The 20,091-nt window shown below is 49.0% G+C and overlaps 1 protein-coding gene across 1 annotated transcript in view; it reads left to right on the forward strand.

The window, feature by feature from the left end:
* Positions 1-2,176: 2,176 nt before the first annotated feature.
* The window catches only part of LOC146830515 (lymphotoxin-beta-like), a 76,983-nt gene continuing 59,068 nt past the window's right edge, over positions 2,177-20,091 (forward strand). The window contains exon 1 of the mRNA XM_085604717.1: positions 2,177-2,376. Coding sequence (XP_085460843.1) covers positions 2,224-2,376 — 153 coding nt within the window. The 5' untranslated portion in view covers positions 2,177-2,223. The remainder of the gene's footprint in view (positions 2,377-20,091) is intronic.

Genomic DNA, 20,091 nt, shown 5'->3' on the forward strand with positions numbered 1-20,091 from the left:
CATTTCAGCTGGCCTGGCCCTGCTCGGAGTCGAACACACACACGAACACCACCTGACGAAAAGGAAACCCGTTTATACAGAATCTGACCTGAGATCATGTTTGAGGTCAGTGCTGCACTGCTGGGGCGCTGGCCCGTGGGCCGTGGCAGGAGGAACCAAAGGGCTGCCAGTGCCATTGCCAGTCCAGCCCTGATCCACACTCAGGGGGCCAGGGGGCTAGAAGTGCGCTGTGCTGCCTGCGCAGAACCGGGCCGGGGATTAAATAAAAAGGTAAAGGCCAAGGCCCTGGGCCTGGGCCGGGAATTAGTATTTTTTTCTTATGTAGTAAAATCACTCTTTTAAAACATGTACTTGATGTTAAAATAGATAACGTCCTATCCCTGTCTTTTCTTACTGACAGGATGTGCCACTGAGGTCCCAGGGTCTCCTATCCGTTTGTGCCTATATTTTGGGTTTCTCCCAGTGGAGGCTCCGAGCATCACCCACTGCTGCCCCCCATCACCTGGAGACAAGGGCGGTGGTGACCTGTCTGACAGTGGACAGACAAAGTGTTGGTCCCAAGGATGCACCCATGGAATACGCAAACTCTCTCAGCAAGAACTGCTCAGTGACCAACGTAGGCAATGCCATGTATGCAGTGCTTAATTTGTAAAAAAAAGAGTAAGCTCCAGGGCCCTTCTCGGGAGGCCCCTCCAGCCTGCACCACCCTTTGCCCCTGCAGAACCAACTGAACTACTGACCATCGCAGTCCTACAAGTGTGAAAAATCAGCCTATTCCAGGCCCCCCAAAGCTGCAATAATGGCGAGTGGCAGGTACCGTTCTTCGTTAATGTCTATTGACTTATTGAACCATGCTGCTGTGCTCATCTCAAAATTAGGCAGACAGTGCCACCGTGCCGTGGACTGTCACTAGAGCTGGTGCCGAGCACCGGAAACCACCGGCTCAAATTAAGCACTGCACTTATGGTGTTGGGGAATTGCTTGAGTTCGTGTCTTTGCTCGCGAGCTTCCTGGTCTGGGAACATCACTTTAATAACTCTGTAATATTCTGCTGGATACCTTGTGGGTCTGCTTGGAGAGGAGTGTACCTTGCCTACTGCAAGAGGGCGGCTGGGGGTATCTCTGTAGGAGGATTCTGCCCAGAGGGCCAGCACTGCTGGACCTCCCTGAGAGAAGCTGCTCAGAGACGTCGACTGATCCTAGCAACTGAAGCAGGATCCAGCCCTCAACAATGGCTTCCCTTGCTTTAAAATATGGCGGCCTGCTCATACAGGTAGCGCCTCCTGCTGCTCATACAGGTAGCGCCTCCTTTTCTTCTGCCACCTCTCATGCTCCACCCTTCCCCCTTTCCTGCTTTCTCTCTTTTTTCATCCTTCCCGCTCATCCTCTGCTCTCCATATTTTTCCTCCTTCTGCTCTCCTATGGCTCCACCCTTCTCGTTTGCCCTTACCCGCCGCCCAGGAGCCTGGGGGCAGCGTCGATGACACCCCCTCTCCTGTTAGGAAGAGCGGTTTTAGGAAATTCACCCTCACTGACGATCGCATATTTCCTCATGTCAACCCTCTGTGGGACATTCCTTTCTATCTTTCCTGCACGTTTAGCGCTTGGGGTCGTGAGTGATATACAGACAGCGCTATACCAGAAGCCAACATAACCGCTAATCTGATATTAAAGTAATAGTGCATAAGCACTAGTTATTTAATATAGCGCGGTCTACCACGTGTCGGATCCCTAGGCGCTATTATACAGGCCCTAATGATTACTCGAGACAATGGTACTTTAGCGGTCTTAGAAGGAAGACAGGCTGAGAATCGAACCGGTGTCCCTCAGGTGCCAGACACATGTCTATGATGGGTGCGTGAGTGAGCCCACTGCGCTGTGGTGCGTGCGAGAGCCCACGGAGCTGCGGTGCGTTCGAGAGCCCACGGAGCTGTGGGACGTGAGTGAGCCCACTGAGTTGCGGTGCCACCTTACCTTGCCCAGTACGACATGCCGCACACAGCCTCCTCCCTGCTGCCCACCCAGCCTCACACCCCACGGGCTGAGGGACGCTGAGCAGGCAGGAAGTCACCGAGTCCCTTTGAAGCCGAGGCGGTGTGATGAGGCGGGGGCAAGGGGGGGGGCTGCTTTGGGTACATGACAACTCCCCTCCTGCACCTACAAGCGAGGTGCAGCGCAGCTGAGTGTCACTGCCCTGGGGCAGAGTTCAGGACACCAGCCCAGATGAGTGACACGAAGACAGAGAGGCGCTGCGGCCCCAGCCTGGCCCTGGTGGCCTGCGCCGTGCTGAGCACCCTGGCACTCTCGGTGCCCACCACGGCCTTTCTAATGCTTTACTTCGGCCAGGAGGGCGAGCAGGGCAATGCGACGGTGCAGGTGAGTGGGGCAGACAGGCCTGTGGGTATCAAGAAGGGGGTCAGGAGAGAGGAGAGCCTGGTACGCTCCTGCTCAATAAGCACAAGATCACACAGTGCAGCCGAGGGCCAGAGATGGCGGGAAGTGCCTCTGGAAGTAGAGAACACCCGGTGAGGGGAGCGTCGCTCACTTTGCTACTCAGTGTGCGGTACCTAGGGACGGAAGCGGTTCAGTTAGAGCAGTGAACGCCGGTAGATCCCTGCCCCCTGCCCCTGTTCTCCCGTTATGCACCTGCACGTGCCCTCGGGCTTGTTTGCTAACACCTCTCCAGCCTGGGTGCTGTGACGTGGGCCACTGTCCAGAGAGCGCTGATGGAGCCAGTATGCACCGCTATGCCTGCCGAAGGTGCTATATTTTTAATGATAGAGCCCTTACCAACTAAATGTGTCAGCGGGCTGTGAAGGAACAGAAATGTAACAGGTAGAACAGAGTTCTTTTCATACAGCCTAGGCTGTGAGTGAGCTACATCTCCTCTAGGCGCTAGAGATTATCGCGAAAGAGAGTAGAGAGTAGAGAGTAGGCCTGGGCAGTAAATTCCGTTCCGCTTGCTGGATTTGGATAATTTTGCGTTCCGCGGAGAATGCGGAATTGCCAAAAATTCTGAGATCCGTGGCTTCACTGAACTTTTTGCTTGTTCGCGCTTTCAAAATGCATGTTCGCGAGATATTTCCCCCCGAGCACTCAAACAGCGTTCGCAAACAGGAAAAAAGCATTGCGAACGGGCAGAACAAGCAACTCCGCGTGTTTGCGGAACTCTGCATGCTCGCGGAGATTTTTTACCGTTTTGCGGAGCTTTGCATAGCGCAACGACGCAAATTGCGCCCACCCCTACTAGAGAGCTGTGAGATGCGGCGAGTGCATCTCACGTGCCTGGACTCAGGCAGGTGAACAAGAAAAAGAGCTCTGTGCCTTGTGACGTTCTGTTTACTGAGCTAAGGCGCGATACATGTATACATTCCATCTGCTCTGCTAAGCCATGTAGATTGTCATGGGTCATGGTACGTCATGTTTACAGTACATATGTGTTTTTTGTAGGCAGGAAACATTCTACTTGAACTGGCAGTTTCTGATTCCGATGGGAAATGCTATGTGGTTACATATTTTTACCTAGTGCTGTACATGCTGTTTCCCCTGCTTCTCGGCGCTGGGCAGTCTTCGGAGCGCTTTATCTCTGTTCACATGGGCCAATCCGCAGAGGCATTTAAGAGTAGGTCCTGAAGTTCTCCTGTAGCACTGTTTCACCATCTCTCATATGCTTTTGTATCTAGACTCAACTGTCTAAAATTGGTTTAAAATGGGAATTTTTTTGAAATATTCATAAACAAAATAAACAAATACACAGAAAGGACTGTGCCTTTTCTGCGCTTTTACCAATAGGGAGTTGAAAGTTTTGCCTCTGAGTGATAACTTCTGTCGCACTACTCTCTATGCTCATTAATGCTACCGGGAACTGGCCCCATGTGTTCTCTTGGACACTTGTCCGAGTCTTCTTAAGGGACAATGCAGCCTCACATTTATTCTCCATGCGTCGCTGTCTCATGGCTGCTCTCTGAGGGAGGGGCGGTGAGTTCTCTTAGTGGGGTCTTCACCGGTGTCTATGGGTGGGTGGTGCTTTGAGTGTCCATGTCGCTGGGTCTATGGGTGGACGGTGGATCTGTGAGTGTCAGCACCATTATATATGCGAAGTAAATGGAGAGGGCGGCTGTCTCGGAGGAGCATGGGTGGGGGTTTCTGTGCCGCTGCATCTATGGGTGAGTGCTAGATGGAATGAGTGTCCATGCTGCTGCATCTATGGGTGAGTGCTAGATGGAATGAGTGTCCATGCTGCTGGATCTATGGGTGAGTGCTAGATCGAATGAGTGTCCATGCTGCTGCATCTATGGGTGACTGCTAGATCGAATGAGTGTCCATGCTGCTGCATCTACGGGTGAGTGCTAGATCGAATGAGTGTCCATGCTGCTGCATCTATGGGTGAGTGCTACATGGAATGAGTGTCCATGCTGCTGCATCTATGGGTGAGTGCTAGATCGAATGAGTGTCCATGCTGCTGCATCTATGGGTGAGTGCTACATGGAATGAGTGTCCATGCTGCTGCATCTATGGGTGAGTGCTAGATCGAATGAGTGTCCATGCCGCTGGATCTATGGGTGAGTGCTAGATCGAATGAGTGTCCATGCTGCTGCATCTATGGGTGACTGCTAGATCGAATGAGTGTCCATGCTGCTGGATCTATGGGTGAGTGCTAGATCGAATGAGTGTCCATGCTGCTGAATCTATGGGTGAGTGCTAGATCGCATGAGTGTCCATGCTGCTGCATCTATGGGTGAGTGCTAGATCGAATGAGTGTCCATGCCGCTGCATCTATGGGTGAGTGCTAGATCGAATGAGTGTCCATGCCGCTGGATCTATGGGTGAGTGCTAGATCGAATGAGTGTCCATGCTGCTGCATCTATGGGTGACTGCTAGATCGAATGAGTGTCCATGCTGCTGGATCTATGGGTGAGTGCTAGATCGAATGAGTGTCCATGCTGCTGAATCTATGGGTGAGTGCTAGATCGCATGAGTGTCCATGCTGCTGCATCTATGGGTGAGTGCTAGATCGAATGAGTGTCCATGCTGCTGCATCTATGGGTGAGTGCTAGATCGAATGAGTGTCCATGCCGCCGGATCTGTGTCTGAGTGGTAAATAGAGTGAGTGTCTTCCACGCCATAGGACTACGGGTGTGTGGTGAGTCCATGAGTATCAGCACTGCTGGTTTTTTGGGTGGCAGACTGAGGAGCGTTTGCACTAGGGGCGGGTGCAATGTTTAGTCCCGCCCACGGAAATGGTGACATTTTAGTCACTCCCCATTACTCTTTAATGCAGAATTCTGGCCAAATTCCGCCAATCGTGGCATGGCAGAATTTTTATCAAGCAAGACTTCTGAAAATGTGAGCTTGCAAACACAAGTGAGATTTGGAGTCCCCTGGCGCGATTTCCTGAGGGTGGTCGCGCGTGGTTGTGGGCAGTTGCGCTGAAAGGGCTGCAGTTCAAGTCGCTTTGCTGCAGCCTGGGTAGATATTCTACTCGAGCGGCAGCAACATTAACTCAAATGGCTGCACCCTCTTGTACAAAGCATGGTGCCATTCATGGTGATTTTCAGCACGGCTCGCGCTACTGGCGCTAAATTGCATCGTGAGCTGCATATCCTCCGGCCATTGGCAGAACTCCGCTGAATCTCGCTGAGTTTTTATGTGACTCCACAGAATTCCGTGGAGTGAAAGTCCACGAGTTCCGCCCACCCCTGGTTTGCGCTGCTGGTCTGGGGATGGGCGGTGGCTCTATGTGTGTTGGGCTGCTGCATCGCTCAGGTTATGGTATTTTGGAATCAAACCCTCCCCTATTTCTTTGACCCCAAAACCACCTCTGGTCTATTTCCTGCATCACTTTGTAATAGTGCACAAAAGTAGAGGGCGTACCCCACGTTGCAGCCCTACAAACTTCAACCAAAGATGGTGCCTGTGCTTCCGCGAGGGTGTAGACATGGCTCTGGTGCATCTACCCTCCAGCGCTCTGGTCCAGGAGGGGTGTCAAAGCCTTTCCTCCAACAAACCCCCCAAAGCACCGTCCGAACAGGAACAATATTGAGGATGAAACCATAAGGGTGGGAGGGGCTTTTCTACGTTTTGAATGTGGGGGTGCCTGTGAGGCGCAGCAGCCTCATTATGTATTTAAGGATGGGGGAACTGTACTAAGAGATAATGTCTCCCGGGTCGCATATGAGTCTCTCCCTGCACATTGTGCATCTGTGTGTCAGTGGAATGCTCTGTTGACCCTCTCCGCGTTCCAGAGTAATATGCCTTAGCCAGACAGACCAAGGTGACAAGTACCGCTTGGGTCCAGCTTCTGTTTCCACGGCGCATATCTTCCTACAACTCTCATATATGGTCAGAGCCACCAGACACCGATGTACTGGTGCGTAGTGTTAGGCGATATATGTGTCGGGGACCCGAGCCACTTACCCCCTCATAGCAGTACATTACGCTATATATGTGTCAGGGACCAGAGCCACTTACCCCCTCATGGGGGTACATTAGGCGCTGTGGGGGCCAGAGTCTTTAATACCCCCATGGCAGTACATTAGGCGCTATACGTGTCGGGGGCCAGAGCCACTAACCCCCTCATTGCAGTACATGAGGCGCTATACATGTCGGGGCCAGAGTCTTTAATCCCACCAAGGCAGTACATTAGGCGCTATACGTGTCGGGGACCAGAGCCACTAACCCCCTCGAGGCAGTACATTAGGCGCTATATGTGTCGGGGACCAGAGCCACTAACCCCCTTGTGGCAGTACATTAGGCACTATACGTGTCGGGGACCAGAGCCACTAATCCTCTCATCGCAGTACATTAGGCGCTATACGTGTCGGGGGCCAGAGCCACTAACCCCCTCATTGCAGTACATGAGGCGCTATACATGTCGGGGCCAGAGTCCTTAATCCCACCAAGGCAGTACATTAGGCGCTATACGTGTCGGGGACCAGAGTCTCTAATCCCCTCATGGCAGTACATTAGGCGCTATACGTGTCGGGGGCCAGAGCCACTAACCCCCTCATGGCAGTACATGAGGCGCTATACATGTCGGGGCCAGAGTCTTTAATTCCCCCATGGCAGTACATTAGGCGTTATATGTGTCGGGGACCAGAGTCTCTAATCCCCTCATGGCAGTACATTAGGCGCTATACATGTCGGGGGCCAGAGCCACTTACCCCCTCAAGGGAGTACATTAGGCGCGGTGGGGCCAAGAGTCTTTAATCCCTCCAGGGCAGTACATTAGGCGCTATACACGTCGGGGACCAGAGTCTCTAATCCCCTCATGGCAGTATATTAGGCGCTATGCGTGTCGGGGGCCAGAGCCACTAAGCCCCTCATTGCAGTACATTAGGCGCTATACATGTCGGGGGCCAGAGTCTTTAATCCCCCCATGACAGTACATTAGGCGCTATACGTGTTGGGGACCAGAGTCTCTAATTCCCTCCTGGCAGTACATTAGGCGCTATACATGTTGGGGCCAGAGCCACTTACCCCCTCATGGGAGTCCCTTAGGCGCTATACGTGTCGGGGACCAGAGTCCTTAATCCCCCCATGGCAGTACATTAGGCGCTATACGTGTCGGGGGCCAGAGTCTTTAATCCCCCCATGGCAGTACATTAGGCGCTATACGTGTCGGGGACCAGAGTCTTTAATCCCCCATGGCAGTACATTAGGCGCTATACGTGTCAGGGGCCAGAGCCACTTACCCCCTCATGGGAGTACATTAGGCGCTGTGGGGGCCAGAGTCTTTAATGCCCACATGGCAGTACATAAGGCGCTATACGTGTCGGGGACCAGAGCAACTAACCCCCTTGTGGCAGTATATTAGGCGCTATACGTGTCGGGGACCAGAGCCACTAATCACCCCCCCATGGCAGTACATTAGGCACTATACATGTCGGGGACCAGAGTCTCTAATCCCCTCATGGCAGTACATTAGGCACTATACATGTTGAGGCCAGAGCCACTAACCCCCTCATGGCAGTACATGAGGCGCTATACATGTCGGGGCCAGATTCATTAATCCCCCCATGGCAGTACATTAGGCGCTATACGTTTCGGGGACCAGAGTCTTTAATCCCCCCATGGCAGTACATTAGGCGTTATACGTGTCGGGGGCCAGAGCCACTAAACCCCTTATGGCAGTACATTAGGCGCTATACATGTCGGGGCCTCAGTCTTTAATCCCCCCATGGCAGTACATTAGGCGTTATATGTGTCGGGGACCAGAGTCTCTAATCCCCTTGTGGCAGTACATTAGGCGCTGTGGGGGCCAGAGTCTTTAATCCCCACATGGCAGTACATTAGGCGCTATACGTGTCGGGGACCAGAGTCACTAACCCCCTCATGGCAGTACATTAGGCGCTATATGTGTCGGGGACCAGAGCCACTAACCCCCTCATGGCAGTACATTAGGCGCTGTGGCGGCCAGAGTCTTTAATCCCCACATGGCAGTACATTAGGCGCTATACGTGTCGGGGACCAGAGCCACTAACCCCCTCGAGGCAGTACATTAGGCGCTATATGTGTCGGGGACCAGAGCCACTAACCCCCTTGTGGCAGTACATTAGGCGCTATACGTGTCGGGGACCAGAGCCACTAATCCTCTCATGGCAGTACATTAGGTGCTATACGTGTCAGGGGCCAGAACCACTAACCCCCTCATGGCAGTACATTAGGCGCTATACGTGTCGGGGACCAGAGTCTCTAATCCCCTCATGGCAGTACATTAGGCGCTATACATGTCGGGGACCAGAGCCACTAACCCTCTCATGGCAGTACATTAGGCGCTATACGTGTTGGGGGGCCAGAACCACTTTTCCCCTCATGACAGTACATTAGGCGATATACGTGTTGGGGACCAGAGTCTCTAATCCCCTCCTGGCAGTACATTCGGCGCTATACATGTTGGGGACCAGAGTCTCTAATCCCCTCCTGGCAGTACATTAGGCGCTATACGTGTCGGGGACCAGAGTCACTAACCCCCTCATGGCAGTACATTAGGCGCTATACATGTCGGGGACCAGAGCCACTAACCCCCTCGTGGCAGTACATTAGGCGCTATACGTGTCGGGGACCAGAGCCACTAACCCACTCCTGGCAGTACATTAGGCGCTATACGTGTCGGGGACAAGAGCCACTAACCCCCTCGTGGCAGTACATTAGGCGCTGTGGGGGCCAGAGTCTCTAATCCCCCTCGTGGCAGTACATTAGGCGCTGTGGGGGCCAGAGTCTCTAATCCCCCTCGTGGCAGTACATTAGGCGCTATACGTGTCGGGGACCAGAGCCACTAACCCCCTCATGGCAGTACATTGGGCCCTGTGGGGGCCAGAGTCTCTAATCCCCCCATGGCTGTACACTGACAGAAACGTGCTGACCACCTACATTTGAAGAGCCACAGAAGACTCAGTTGGTAATCTTACTTTAGAAAGACATCAATACAAATATTTTTTGTCTAACCTTAGGTCATTTTAATTATATTTTGCTCCCTTGCACTCCCAGAAAAATAAGGCTATGACTGTCGCTTATCCCTGTCCCATTAATGCAGGGACGTTGCAAGCCGCTGGATGCTCTAAAGAACTCCCAGCCATACTAGGAGCTCCTGCTACCCCCGTGCATGTCTATGAAGAGCGGTGATGATGAGTAACAAACAACGTCTCAACAGGTAATATTTGTAGGCAATTATGTACAGTGTAAACAACAATTACAGCAGAAAGGAAACCAGGAGACATCAATAGTTTCTATAAATTGCATAGAGCGGTCTAAATATTTAGAAAATAATTCATACAATTATCAGCACTATTTACATTCCATGTAGGTGTAAACTAAACATTTGTGTGCACATCAGTGGTCGAGCAGTAAATGAACCGTGCAAGTGACACGTGACAAAGAGTAAGAAACAGCGAAAACGGGGCTAAAAGTATGATTCAGAAAATGGTTGCAAAACCGAAAAATTTAAGAAACACAGAGTTCACAACAAGTTTCAGGAACCAATGAACGCCAGAAAGTGCGCTGAGTGGTTGACGACGTTTCGACCTGTATGTAATTCAGGCCATCATTAGGACCGGATTACAGAGAAATCTGTTGGTGCTGTGGTAGAGTAAGGTAATTGTCCACGGATATTCTACATTAAGGGTTGCACCCAAGCACTGGTGTGCAAAAAATCCAAGAGAAATGGTACATCTAGGGGTGCACCCATGGTCTGGTGAGCACTGAAAGGAATCAAGTTCGGACCATGTGAAGTCGGCGTCGGTGTAATGGCGTCTGGGTCGCGGTCAATCAATTTTCTGAAGGGTGGTTTAGTTCCCGCAGGTACTCTAAGAAAGATCCAGCTTGCGCCTGGAATTGACAAGGGGTGTTGATGAAGTATGCCATCTGATGGGTGAGGTTCTACATCCATATATATAGTCACATACGTTCTGCCTATTGCCACTTTCACACGCAAAAGAAGTTCCAAGACCAATGAGTAATGTTTAGGTTTGGCCTGCACACAGTTTTAGCGCTCTCTCCAGCTTCGTGTATTCCAAATAAGAAAGCATAAACATGTATCCATATGAAGAGTTTAAGCCAACCCTCCTCATGCATTGATTTGTTCTAGTGTCATTCACATTTTGCTTCAGCTCTCTTGAGCAGGCAGCATGTGTCAGTGGGTCAGCCCACTTCATCTATTGTCTGTCTTGACCTGTGACTGACATAACTTTGCCAGATCACATATGAACAGCTTCTTGAAAAGGAGTGGAATGCTTTCAGTTTATTTCTTTTATTTTGACATGTGTTTTGCATATTACTTTTGTTGAAAAAATAGCAAATAAAAACACAATTGCACAGTTGCCAGGGCCAGACCAATTGGCGTTGCCAATGCTTGTTTATAATAGCATTAAAAGTACTTTCAGTCTATTCTTTTTATTTGGTGATTCGTATTATGGAGGCTGGATAGTAGTCCATATTTACTTCCACGTCTCCTTTGTAAGTAGAACTAACTGTGTTTGGTGAACTTAAAGACGATGGGCGAGCAGTGAAAATTCACTACATATAAGTGCATGAACACGAATAACAATTCAGTCAAAATTCACACGAGAAGTAATGACCATGTGGAACACAGAGAGAGAAACACATAGTGCCACACATAGAGTTGGGGTTCCACAGCAAGGCCCCAAGTACATGCTAGCGCAGTCTTGTGGAGTCCCCAATTATTGGCCTAGCTGTATCTTGCAGACTTTCCTACTCCTGCACACTTGTGGGTCTGCTCTCTCCAGTTCGAGTTGGTTGCTGGAAACTCATCGGCCTATTGTGGGTTAAGTGCCTAGCTTGTTTGACCTTTTCTTTCAAGTTCTCTGCAACCATGTAGTGCAGACACTCTTGAGTATTTTGTATCTGAGTGCATAGCTCGCTTGGCCTTTTCTTTCAAGTAGTCTGCAACCATGTAGTGCAGACACTCTTGAGTATTTTGTATCTGAGTGCATAGCTCGCTTGGCCTATTCTTTCAAGTAGTCTGCAACCATGTAGTGCAGACACTCTTGAGTATTTTGTATCGAGTGCATACCTTGTTTGGCCTATTCTTTCAAGTAGTCTGCAACCATGTAGTGCAGAAACTCTTGAGTATTTTGCATGAGGACGGTTATCGTGCTTGGCTTTTCCATCATGCTGAGTTATGGATTTTTTTGTCTAGGCTTTGCACGAAATATGTGTTTTTATGTGGCAAAAATTATGTGGCTTTGCACACCACTATTTCAGATGTGTAGTGCAAAATCACAACATTTGCCATAATCATAATTTCTGAAATAGACATCTCAGGAGACAGAGTATCATGACTGGAATTGGAGAGAATCACCTCTCGTCCCTTACGCGCATCAGCCTGAAACCTTAATCCAGCGCCGTTTATCATCAGCATATGATACAATCAACCTTAAGATCTACAGACCACCTGGAGAACTTGGCTGGAGCCACCAGCACAGCCGTCCCCATGAACAGCGACAGAACCACCACATTGTCACTGCTACAGGATCCACCACAAACATCTACAGTGGAAACCCCACACAACATGTCTCCCACTGCAGCTACTCTCCATCCATACATGGCCACAGGCAGAAGTGATCACTCAGGATGTGCTGCAAATACCTATGGACAGTGATGACAAGTAGGACAAGCATCAGAAGGAAAAACTGAATACAGAAGCATGCCTTCTGGGTAAAGGAGAATTAGGCATGCAGATGAGAGTACCACAGAGAGGTGCAACTAGGCCCTTCAAATGAGCATCAGAACTAAACACATTCTGTATAAAGAAGAGGCAACAGAAGCAAACAGAGCCTTCCACAACCAGCTTATCTAAACACCTTCTGGATGAAACAGGTGCAGAGGTAGAGAGGTGCAACAGAAGCAACCAAACCATTCTAATGCCCAGCTGAACCAAACACCTTCTGGATGAAACAGGTGCAGAGGTAGAGTGGTGCAACAGAAGCAACCAACCCATTCTAATGCCCAGCTGAACCAAACACCTTCTGGATGAAACAGGTGCAGAGGTAGAGAGGTGCAACAGAAGCAACCAAACCATTCTAATGCCCAGCTGAACCAAACACCTTCTGTATGAAGGAAAGATACTGAAGCCTGGTGACACGGCCTACAAGAGAAGTCACCATACCAATCAAATGACCATCTAAAATAAACACCTTCCGGAGGAAGAGGAGGCAGCAGAAGCAATCATATCCTTTAACCGACCAACTGATCTAAACAACTTCTGAATGAAGGAGAGTTACCAAAGCCTGGTGATGGGGTCAACGAAGGATGCAATCAGATCCTTGAACAACCATCTGAACTAAACACATGGAAGAAGGAGACTTTCTCAAAACTGGTGACAGAGAAAACAAGAGATGCAGTTAGACCCTTGGAATGACCATCTGTACTAAACAAGTCAGGATAAAGGGGACAACAGAGATGCAATCAGACCCTTCGAATGACCATCTGTACTAAGCACCTTCAGGATAAAGGGGACACCAGAGATAGAATCAGACCCTTCGAATGACCATCTGTACTAAACACCTTCAGGATAAAGGGGACACCAGAGATAGAATCAGACCCTTCGAATTACCATCTGTACTAAACACCTTCAGCATAAAAGAGATACCAGAGATGGAGTCAGACCCTTCGAATGACCATCTGTACTAAACACCTTCAGGATAAAGGGAACACCAGAGATGGAGTCAGACCCTTCGAATGACCATCTGTACTAAACACCTTCAGGATAAAGGGGACACCAGAGATGCAGTTAGACCCTTCGAATGACCATCTGTACTAAACACCTTCAGGATAAAGGGGACACCAGAGATGCAGCCAGACCCTTCGAATGATCATCTGTACTAAACACCTTCAGGATAAAGGGGACACCAGAGATGCAATCAGATCCTTCGAATGACCATCTGTGCTAAACACCTTCAGGATAAAGGGGATACCAGAGATGCAATCAGACCCTTCGAATGACCATCTGTACTAAACACCTTCAGGATAAAGGGGACACCAGATATGGAGTCAGACCCTTCGAATGACCATCTGTACTAAACACCTTCAGGATAAAGGGGACACCAGAGATGCAATCAGACCCTTCGAATGACCATCTGTACTAAACACCTTCAGGATAAAGGGGACACCAGCGATGGAGTCAGACCCTTCGAATGACCATCTGTACTAAACACCTTCAGGATAAAGGGGACACCAGAGATGCGATCAGACCCTTCGAATGACTGTCTGTACTAAGCACCTTCAGGATAAAGGGGACACCAGAGATGGAGCCAGACCCTTCGAATGACCATCTGTACTAAACACCTTCAGGATAAAGGGGACACCAGAGATGCAGTCAGACCCTTCGAATGACCATCTGTACTAAACACCTTCAGGATAAAGGGGACACCAGAGATGCAATCAGACCCTTCGAATGACCATCTGTACTAAACACCGTCAGGATAAAGGGGACACCAGAGATGCAATCAGACCCTTCGAATGACCATCTGTACTAAACACCTTCAGGATAAAGTGGATACCAGAGATGCAATCAGACCCTTCGAATGACCATCTGTACTAAACACCGTCAGGATAAAGGGGACAACAGAGATGCAATCAGACCCTTCGAATGACCATCTGTACTAAACACCTTCAGGAGAATGGGGACACCACAGATGGAGTCAGACCCTTCGCCGAACATCTGAGCTACCTTCTGGAGGAAGGAGAGACAAGAGGTGCAATGAGACCTTTCAGACGCCCATCTGATGTAAACCCCTTCTGTACGAAGGAGAGTTACCCAACCCTGGTCAAGGAGCCTACGAGATATGGAATGAGACTCTTTGAATGGCCACCTGAGCTGAACTATCAGTTATTACTTGGATTCCAAGCCTCTCCTTCAGTCATCAGACATCAGTAGTTGTAAAGCAAGCCACATACGAGCTCATAACTTATAGGATGGTCCTCCCAAAGCTGCAAACTTCCTGCCACTTGTAAAAGGCAAGAGCATCACACTCTTCCATCTGCTTTTCTGCGGTATCAACCACATCGCAGCAGTGAGGGACGTAGAGGAACCGCTCGGAATCCAGAACCAGGCACTGCGATTGTTCCTGAATTCAACATAAACACACCACATCTCACCAAACCCAACAGAGCTCTTGTACTGGATCCAAGCATCACATTCAAGGTGCTATGTTCAGTACATGAGGCCATTGGAGGCTATAGATCAGAATATATATATATATATATATATAAATATATGCAAACCGGTCATTAAAGCTTCATTCAGCTACTAATCCTGACCAAAATCAGGAGGAAGAAACACGGAGGTAAGACCTGGAGAGGGCAGGGTACACAGCTTCAGCACACCTTGGACTATAGACTTGGGGCCCTTCACAGACTAGTCTATGTCAAGGGTTCAAGATCCCCTCCTCCAAACCCCACTGTACAGCTCTCCCACCACAGGAAGCAGTCACACTGGGTGCAGTGAATGTAGCAACATTTCATCTACTGGCATAGTTTTATGATGAGGAACAAGAGGCCTGCACTCGAATTATATAGTTTAAATTCGAATACACTGTGTGATCCTGGACAAAACATAGGATCTGCCTGTACGTTAGTTATCTTATCTGTAGAAAATTAAAAGTGCCAAAATCACAATTCTGCTTCTAGCAATGTCAATGGTTCTCATGAAATAAAATGGCAGTGACTGTGGTTCCCCATCGCTGTAGAGGCGCAGGAGCCCGGAGGTTCATTTTTATTGTGGACCTGCAGCCGTGCAAACGGAGGACACTTTCTTCACCTAGATATCCACGTGACTGTGGCCGCACGTGCCACTACCTCCTGCTCATCTGTATCTATCCACAGAGAGCAGTACCAGAGCTGTCAAGGAAGTCTCAAAACCACAAACCTCATTAGTTTACGCCCTACCTACCCCCCTCCACACCTGCACATCTGTACTAAACACCTTCAGGATAAAGGGGACACCAGAGATGCAGTCAGACCCTTCGAATGACCATCTGTACTAAACACCTTCAGGATAAAGGGGACACCAGAGATGCAAACAGACCCTTTGAATGACCATCTGTACTAAACACCTTCAGGATAAAGGGGACACCAGAGATGCAGTCAGACCCTTCGAATGACCATCTGTACTAAACACCTTCAGGATAAACGGGACACCAGAGATGCAGTCAGACCCTTCGAATGACCTTCTGTACTAAACACCTTCAGGATAAAGGGGACACCAGAGATGCAATCAGACCCTTTGAATGACCATCTGTACTAAACATCTTCAGGATAAAGGGCACACAAGAAATGCAATCAGACCCTTCGAATGACCATCTGTACTAAACACCTTCAGGGTAAAGGGGACACCAGAGGTGCAATCAGACCCTTCAAATGACCATCTGTACTAAACACCTTCAGGATAAAGGGGACACCAGAGATGCAGTCAGACCCTTCGAATGACCTTCTGTACTAAACACCTTCAGGATAAAGGGAACACCAGAGATGCAATCAAACCCTTCGAATGACCTTCTGTACTAAACACCTTCAGGATAAAGGGGACACCAGAGATGCAATCAGACCCTTTGTATGACCATCTGTACTAAACACCTTCATGATAAAGGGCACACAAGAAATGCAATCAGACCCTTCGAATGACCATCTGTACTAAACACCTTCAGGATAAAGGGGACACCAGAGGTGCAATCAGACCCTTCAAATGACCATCTGTACTAAACACCTTCAGGATAAAGGGGACACCAGAGATGGAGTCATACCCTTCGAATGACCATCTGTACTAAACACCTTCAGGATAAAGGGGACACCAGAAATGCAATCAGACCCTTTAAATGACCATCTGTACTAAACACCTTCAGGATAAAGGGGACACCAGAGGTGCAATCAGACCCTTCGAATGACCATCTGTACTAAACACCTTCAGGAAAAAGGGGACACCAGAGATGCAGTCAGACCCTTCGAATGACCATCTGTACTAAACACCTTCAGGATAAAGGGGACACCAGAGATGGAGTCAGACCCTTCGAATGACCATCTGTACTAAACACCTTCAGGATAAAGGGGACACCAGAGATGCAGTCAGACCCTTCGAATGACCATCTGTACTAAACACCTTCAGGATAAAGGGGACACCAGAGATGCAATCAGACCCTTCGAATGACCATCTGTGCTAAACACCTTCAGGATAAAGGGGACACCAGAGATGGAGTCAGACCCTTCAAATGACCATCTGTACTAAACACCTTCAGGATAAAGGGGACACCAGAGATGCAGTCAGACCCTTCGAATGACCATCTGTACTAAACACCTTCAGGATAAAGGGGACACCAGAGATACAGCCAGACCCTTCGAATTACCATCTGTACTAAACACCTTCAGGATAAAGGGGACACCAGAGATACAGCCAGACCCTTCGAATTACCATCTGTACTAAACACCTTCAGGATAAAGGGGACACCAGAGATGCAGCCAGACCCTTCGAATGACCATCTGTACTAAACACCTTCAGGATAAAGGGGACACCAGAGATGGAGTCAGACCCTTCGAATGACCATCTGTACTAAACACCTTCAGGATAAAGGGGACACCAGAGATGGAGTCAGACCCTTCGAATGACCATCTGTACTAAACACCTTCAGGATAAAGGGGACACCAGAGATGCAGCCAGACCCTTCGAATGACCATCTGTACTAAACACCTTCAGGATAAAGGGGATACCAGAGATGCAGTCAGACCCTTCGAATGACCATCTGTACTTAACACCTTCAGGATTAAGGGGATACCAGAGATGCAATCAGACCCTTCGAATGACCATCTGTACTAAACACCTTCAGGATAAGGGGACACCGGAGATGGAGTCAGACCCTTCGAATGACCATCTGTACTAAACACCTTCAGGATAAAGGGGACACCAGAGATGCAGTCAGACCCTTCGAATGACCATCTGTACTTAACACCTTCAGGATTAAGGGGACACCAGAGGTGCAAACAGACCCTTCGAATGACCATCTGTACTAAACACCTTCAGGAGAATGGGGACACCACAGATGGAGTCAGACCCTTCGCCGAGCATCTGAGCTACCTTCTGGAGGAAGGAGAGACAAGAGGTGCAATGAGACCTTTCAGACGACCATCTGATGTAAACCCCTTCTGTACGAAGGAGAGTTACCCAACCCTGGTCAAGGAGCCTACGAGATATGGAATGAGACTCTTTGAATGGCTACCTGAGCTGAACTATCAGTTATTACTTGGATTCCAAGCCTCTCCTTCAGTCATCAGACATCAGTAGTTGTATAGCAAGCCACATAAGAGCTCATAACTTATAGGATGGTCCTCCCAAAGCTGCAAACTTCCTGCCACTTGTAAAAGGCAAGAGCATCGCACTCTTCCATCTGCTTTTCTGCGGTATCGTCCACATCGCAGCAGTGAAGGACGTAGAGGAACCGCTCGGGATCCAGAACCAGGCACTGCGATTGTTCCTGAATTCAACATAAAGACACCACATCTCACCAAACCCAACAGAGCTCTTGTACTCGATCCAAGCATCACATTCAAGGTGCTATGTTCAGTACATGAGGCCATTGGAGGCTATAGATCAGAATATATATATATATATATATATATATATATATATGCAAACCGGTCATTAAAGCTTCATTCAGCTACTAATCCTGACCAAAATCAGGAGGAAGAAACACGGAGGTAAGACCTGGAGAGGGCAGGGTACACAGCTTCAGCACACCTTGGACTATAGACTTGGGGCCCTTCACAGACTAGTCTACGTCAAGGGTTCAAGATCCCCTCCCCCAAACCCCACTGTACAGCTCTCCCACCACAGGAAGCAGTCACACTGGGTGCAGTGAATGTAGCAACATTTCATCTACTGGCATAGTTTTATGATGAGGAACAAGAGGCCTGCACTCGAATTATATAGTTTAAATTCGAATCCACTGTGTGATCCTGGACAAAACATAGGATCTGCCTGTACGTTAGTTATCTTATCTGTAGAAAATTAAAAGTGCCAAAATCACAATTCTGCTTCTAGCAATGTCAATGGTTCTCATGAAATAAAATGGCAGTGACTGTGGTTCCCCATCGCTGTAGAGGCGCAGGAGCCCGGAGGTTCATTTTTATTGTGGACCTGCAGCCGTGCAAACGGAGGACACTTTCTTCACCTAGATATCCACTTGACTTTGGCCGCACGTGCCACTACCTCCTGCTCATCTGTATCTATCCACAGAGAGCAGTACCAGAGCTGTCAAGGAAGTCTCAAAACCACAAACCTCATTAGTTTAGGCCCTACCTACCCCCTCCACACCTGCACATCTGTACTAAACATCTTCAGGATAAAGGGGACACCAGAGATGCAGTCAGACACTTCGAATGACCATCTGTACTAAACACCTTCAGGATAAAGGGGACACCAGAGATGCAAACAGACCCTTTGAATGACCATCTGTACTAAACACCTTCAGGATAAAGGGGACACCAGAGATGCAGTCAGACCCTTCGAATGACCATCTGTACTAAACACCTTCAGGATAAACGGGACACCAGAGATGCAGTCAGACCCTTCGAATGACCTTCTGTACTAAACACCTTCAGGATAAAGGGGACACCAGAGATGCAATCAGAGCCTTTGAATGACCATCTGTACTAAACACCTTCAGGGTAAAGGGGACACCAGAGGTGCAATCAGACCCTTCAAATGACCATCTGTACTAAACACCTTCAGGATAAAGGGGACACCAGAGATGGAGTCAGACCCTTCGAATGACCATCTGTACTAAACACCTTCAGGATAAAGGGGACACCAGAAATGCAATCAGACCCTTCAAATGACCATCTGTTCTAAACACCTTCAGGATAAAGGGGACACCAGAGGTGCAATCAGACCCTTCGAATGACCATCTGTACTAAACACCTTCAGGATAAAGGGGACACCAGAGATGCAGTCAGACCCTTCGAATGACCATCTGTACTAAACACCTTCAGGATAAAGGGGACACCAGAGATGGAGTCGGACCCTTCGAATGACCATCTGTACTAAACACCTTCAGGATAGAGGGGACACCAGAGATGCAAACAGACCCTTTGAATGACCATCTGTACTAAACACCTTCAGGATAAAGGGGACACCAGAGATGGAGTCAGACCCTTCGAATGACCATCTGTACTAAACACCTTCAGGATAAAGGGGACACCAGAGATGCAGTCAGACCCTTCGAATGACCATCTGTACTAAACACCTTCAGGATAAAGGGGACACCAGAGATGCAATCAGACCCTTCGAATGACCATCTGAGCTAAACACCTTCAGGATAAAGGGGACACCAGAGATGGAGTCAGACCCTTCAAATGACCATCTGTACTAAACACCTTCAGGATAAAGGGGACACCAAAGATGCAGTCAGACCCTTCGAATGACCATCTGTACTAAACACCTTCAGGATAAAGGGGACACCAGAGATGCAAACAGACCCTTTGAATGACCATCTGTACTAAACACCTTCAGGATAAAGGGGACACCAGAGATGGAGTCAGACCCTTCGAATGACTATCTGTACTAAACGCCTTCAGGAGAAAGGGGAC

The sequence above is a fragment of the Triturus cristatus genome, chromosome 5_1, assembly GCF_964204655.1.
Source record: "Triturus cristatus chromosome 5_1, aTriCri1.1, whole genome shotgun sequence".
In the NCBI taxonomy this organism is placed as follows: domain Eukaryota; kingdom Metazoa; phylum Chordata; class Amphibia; order Caudata; family Salamandridae; genus Triturus; species Triturus cristatus.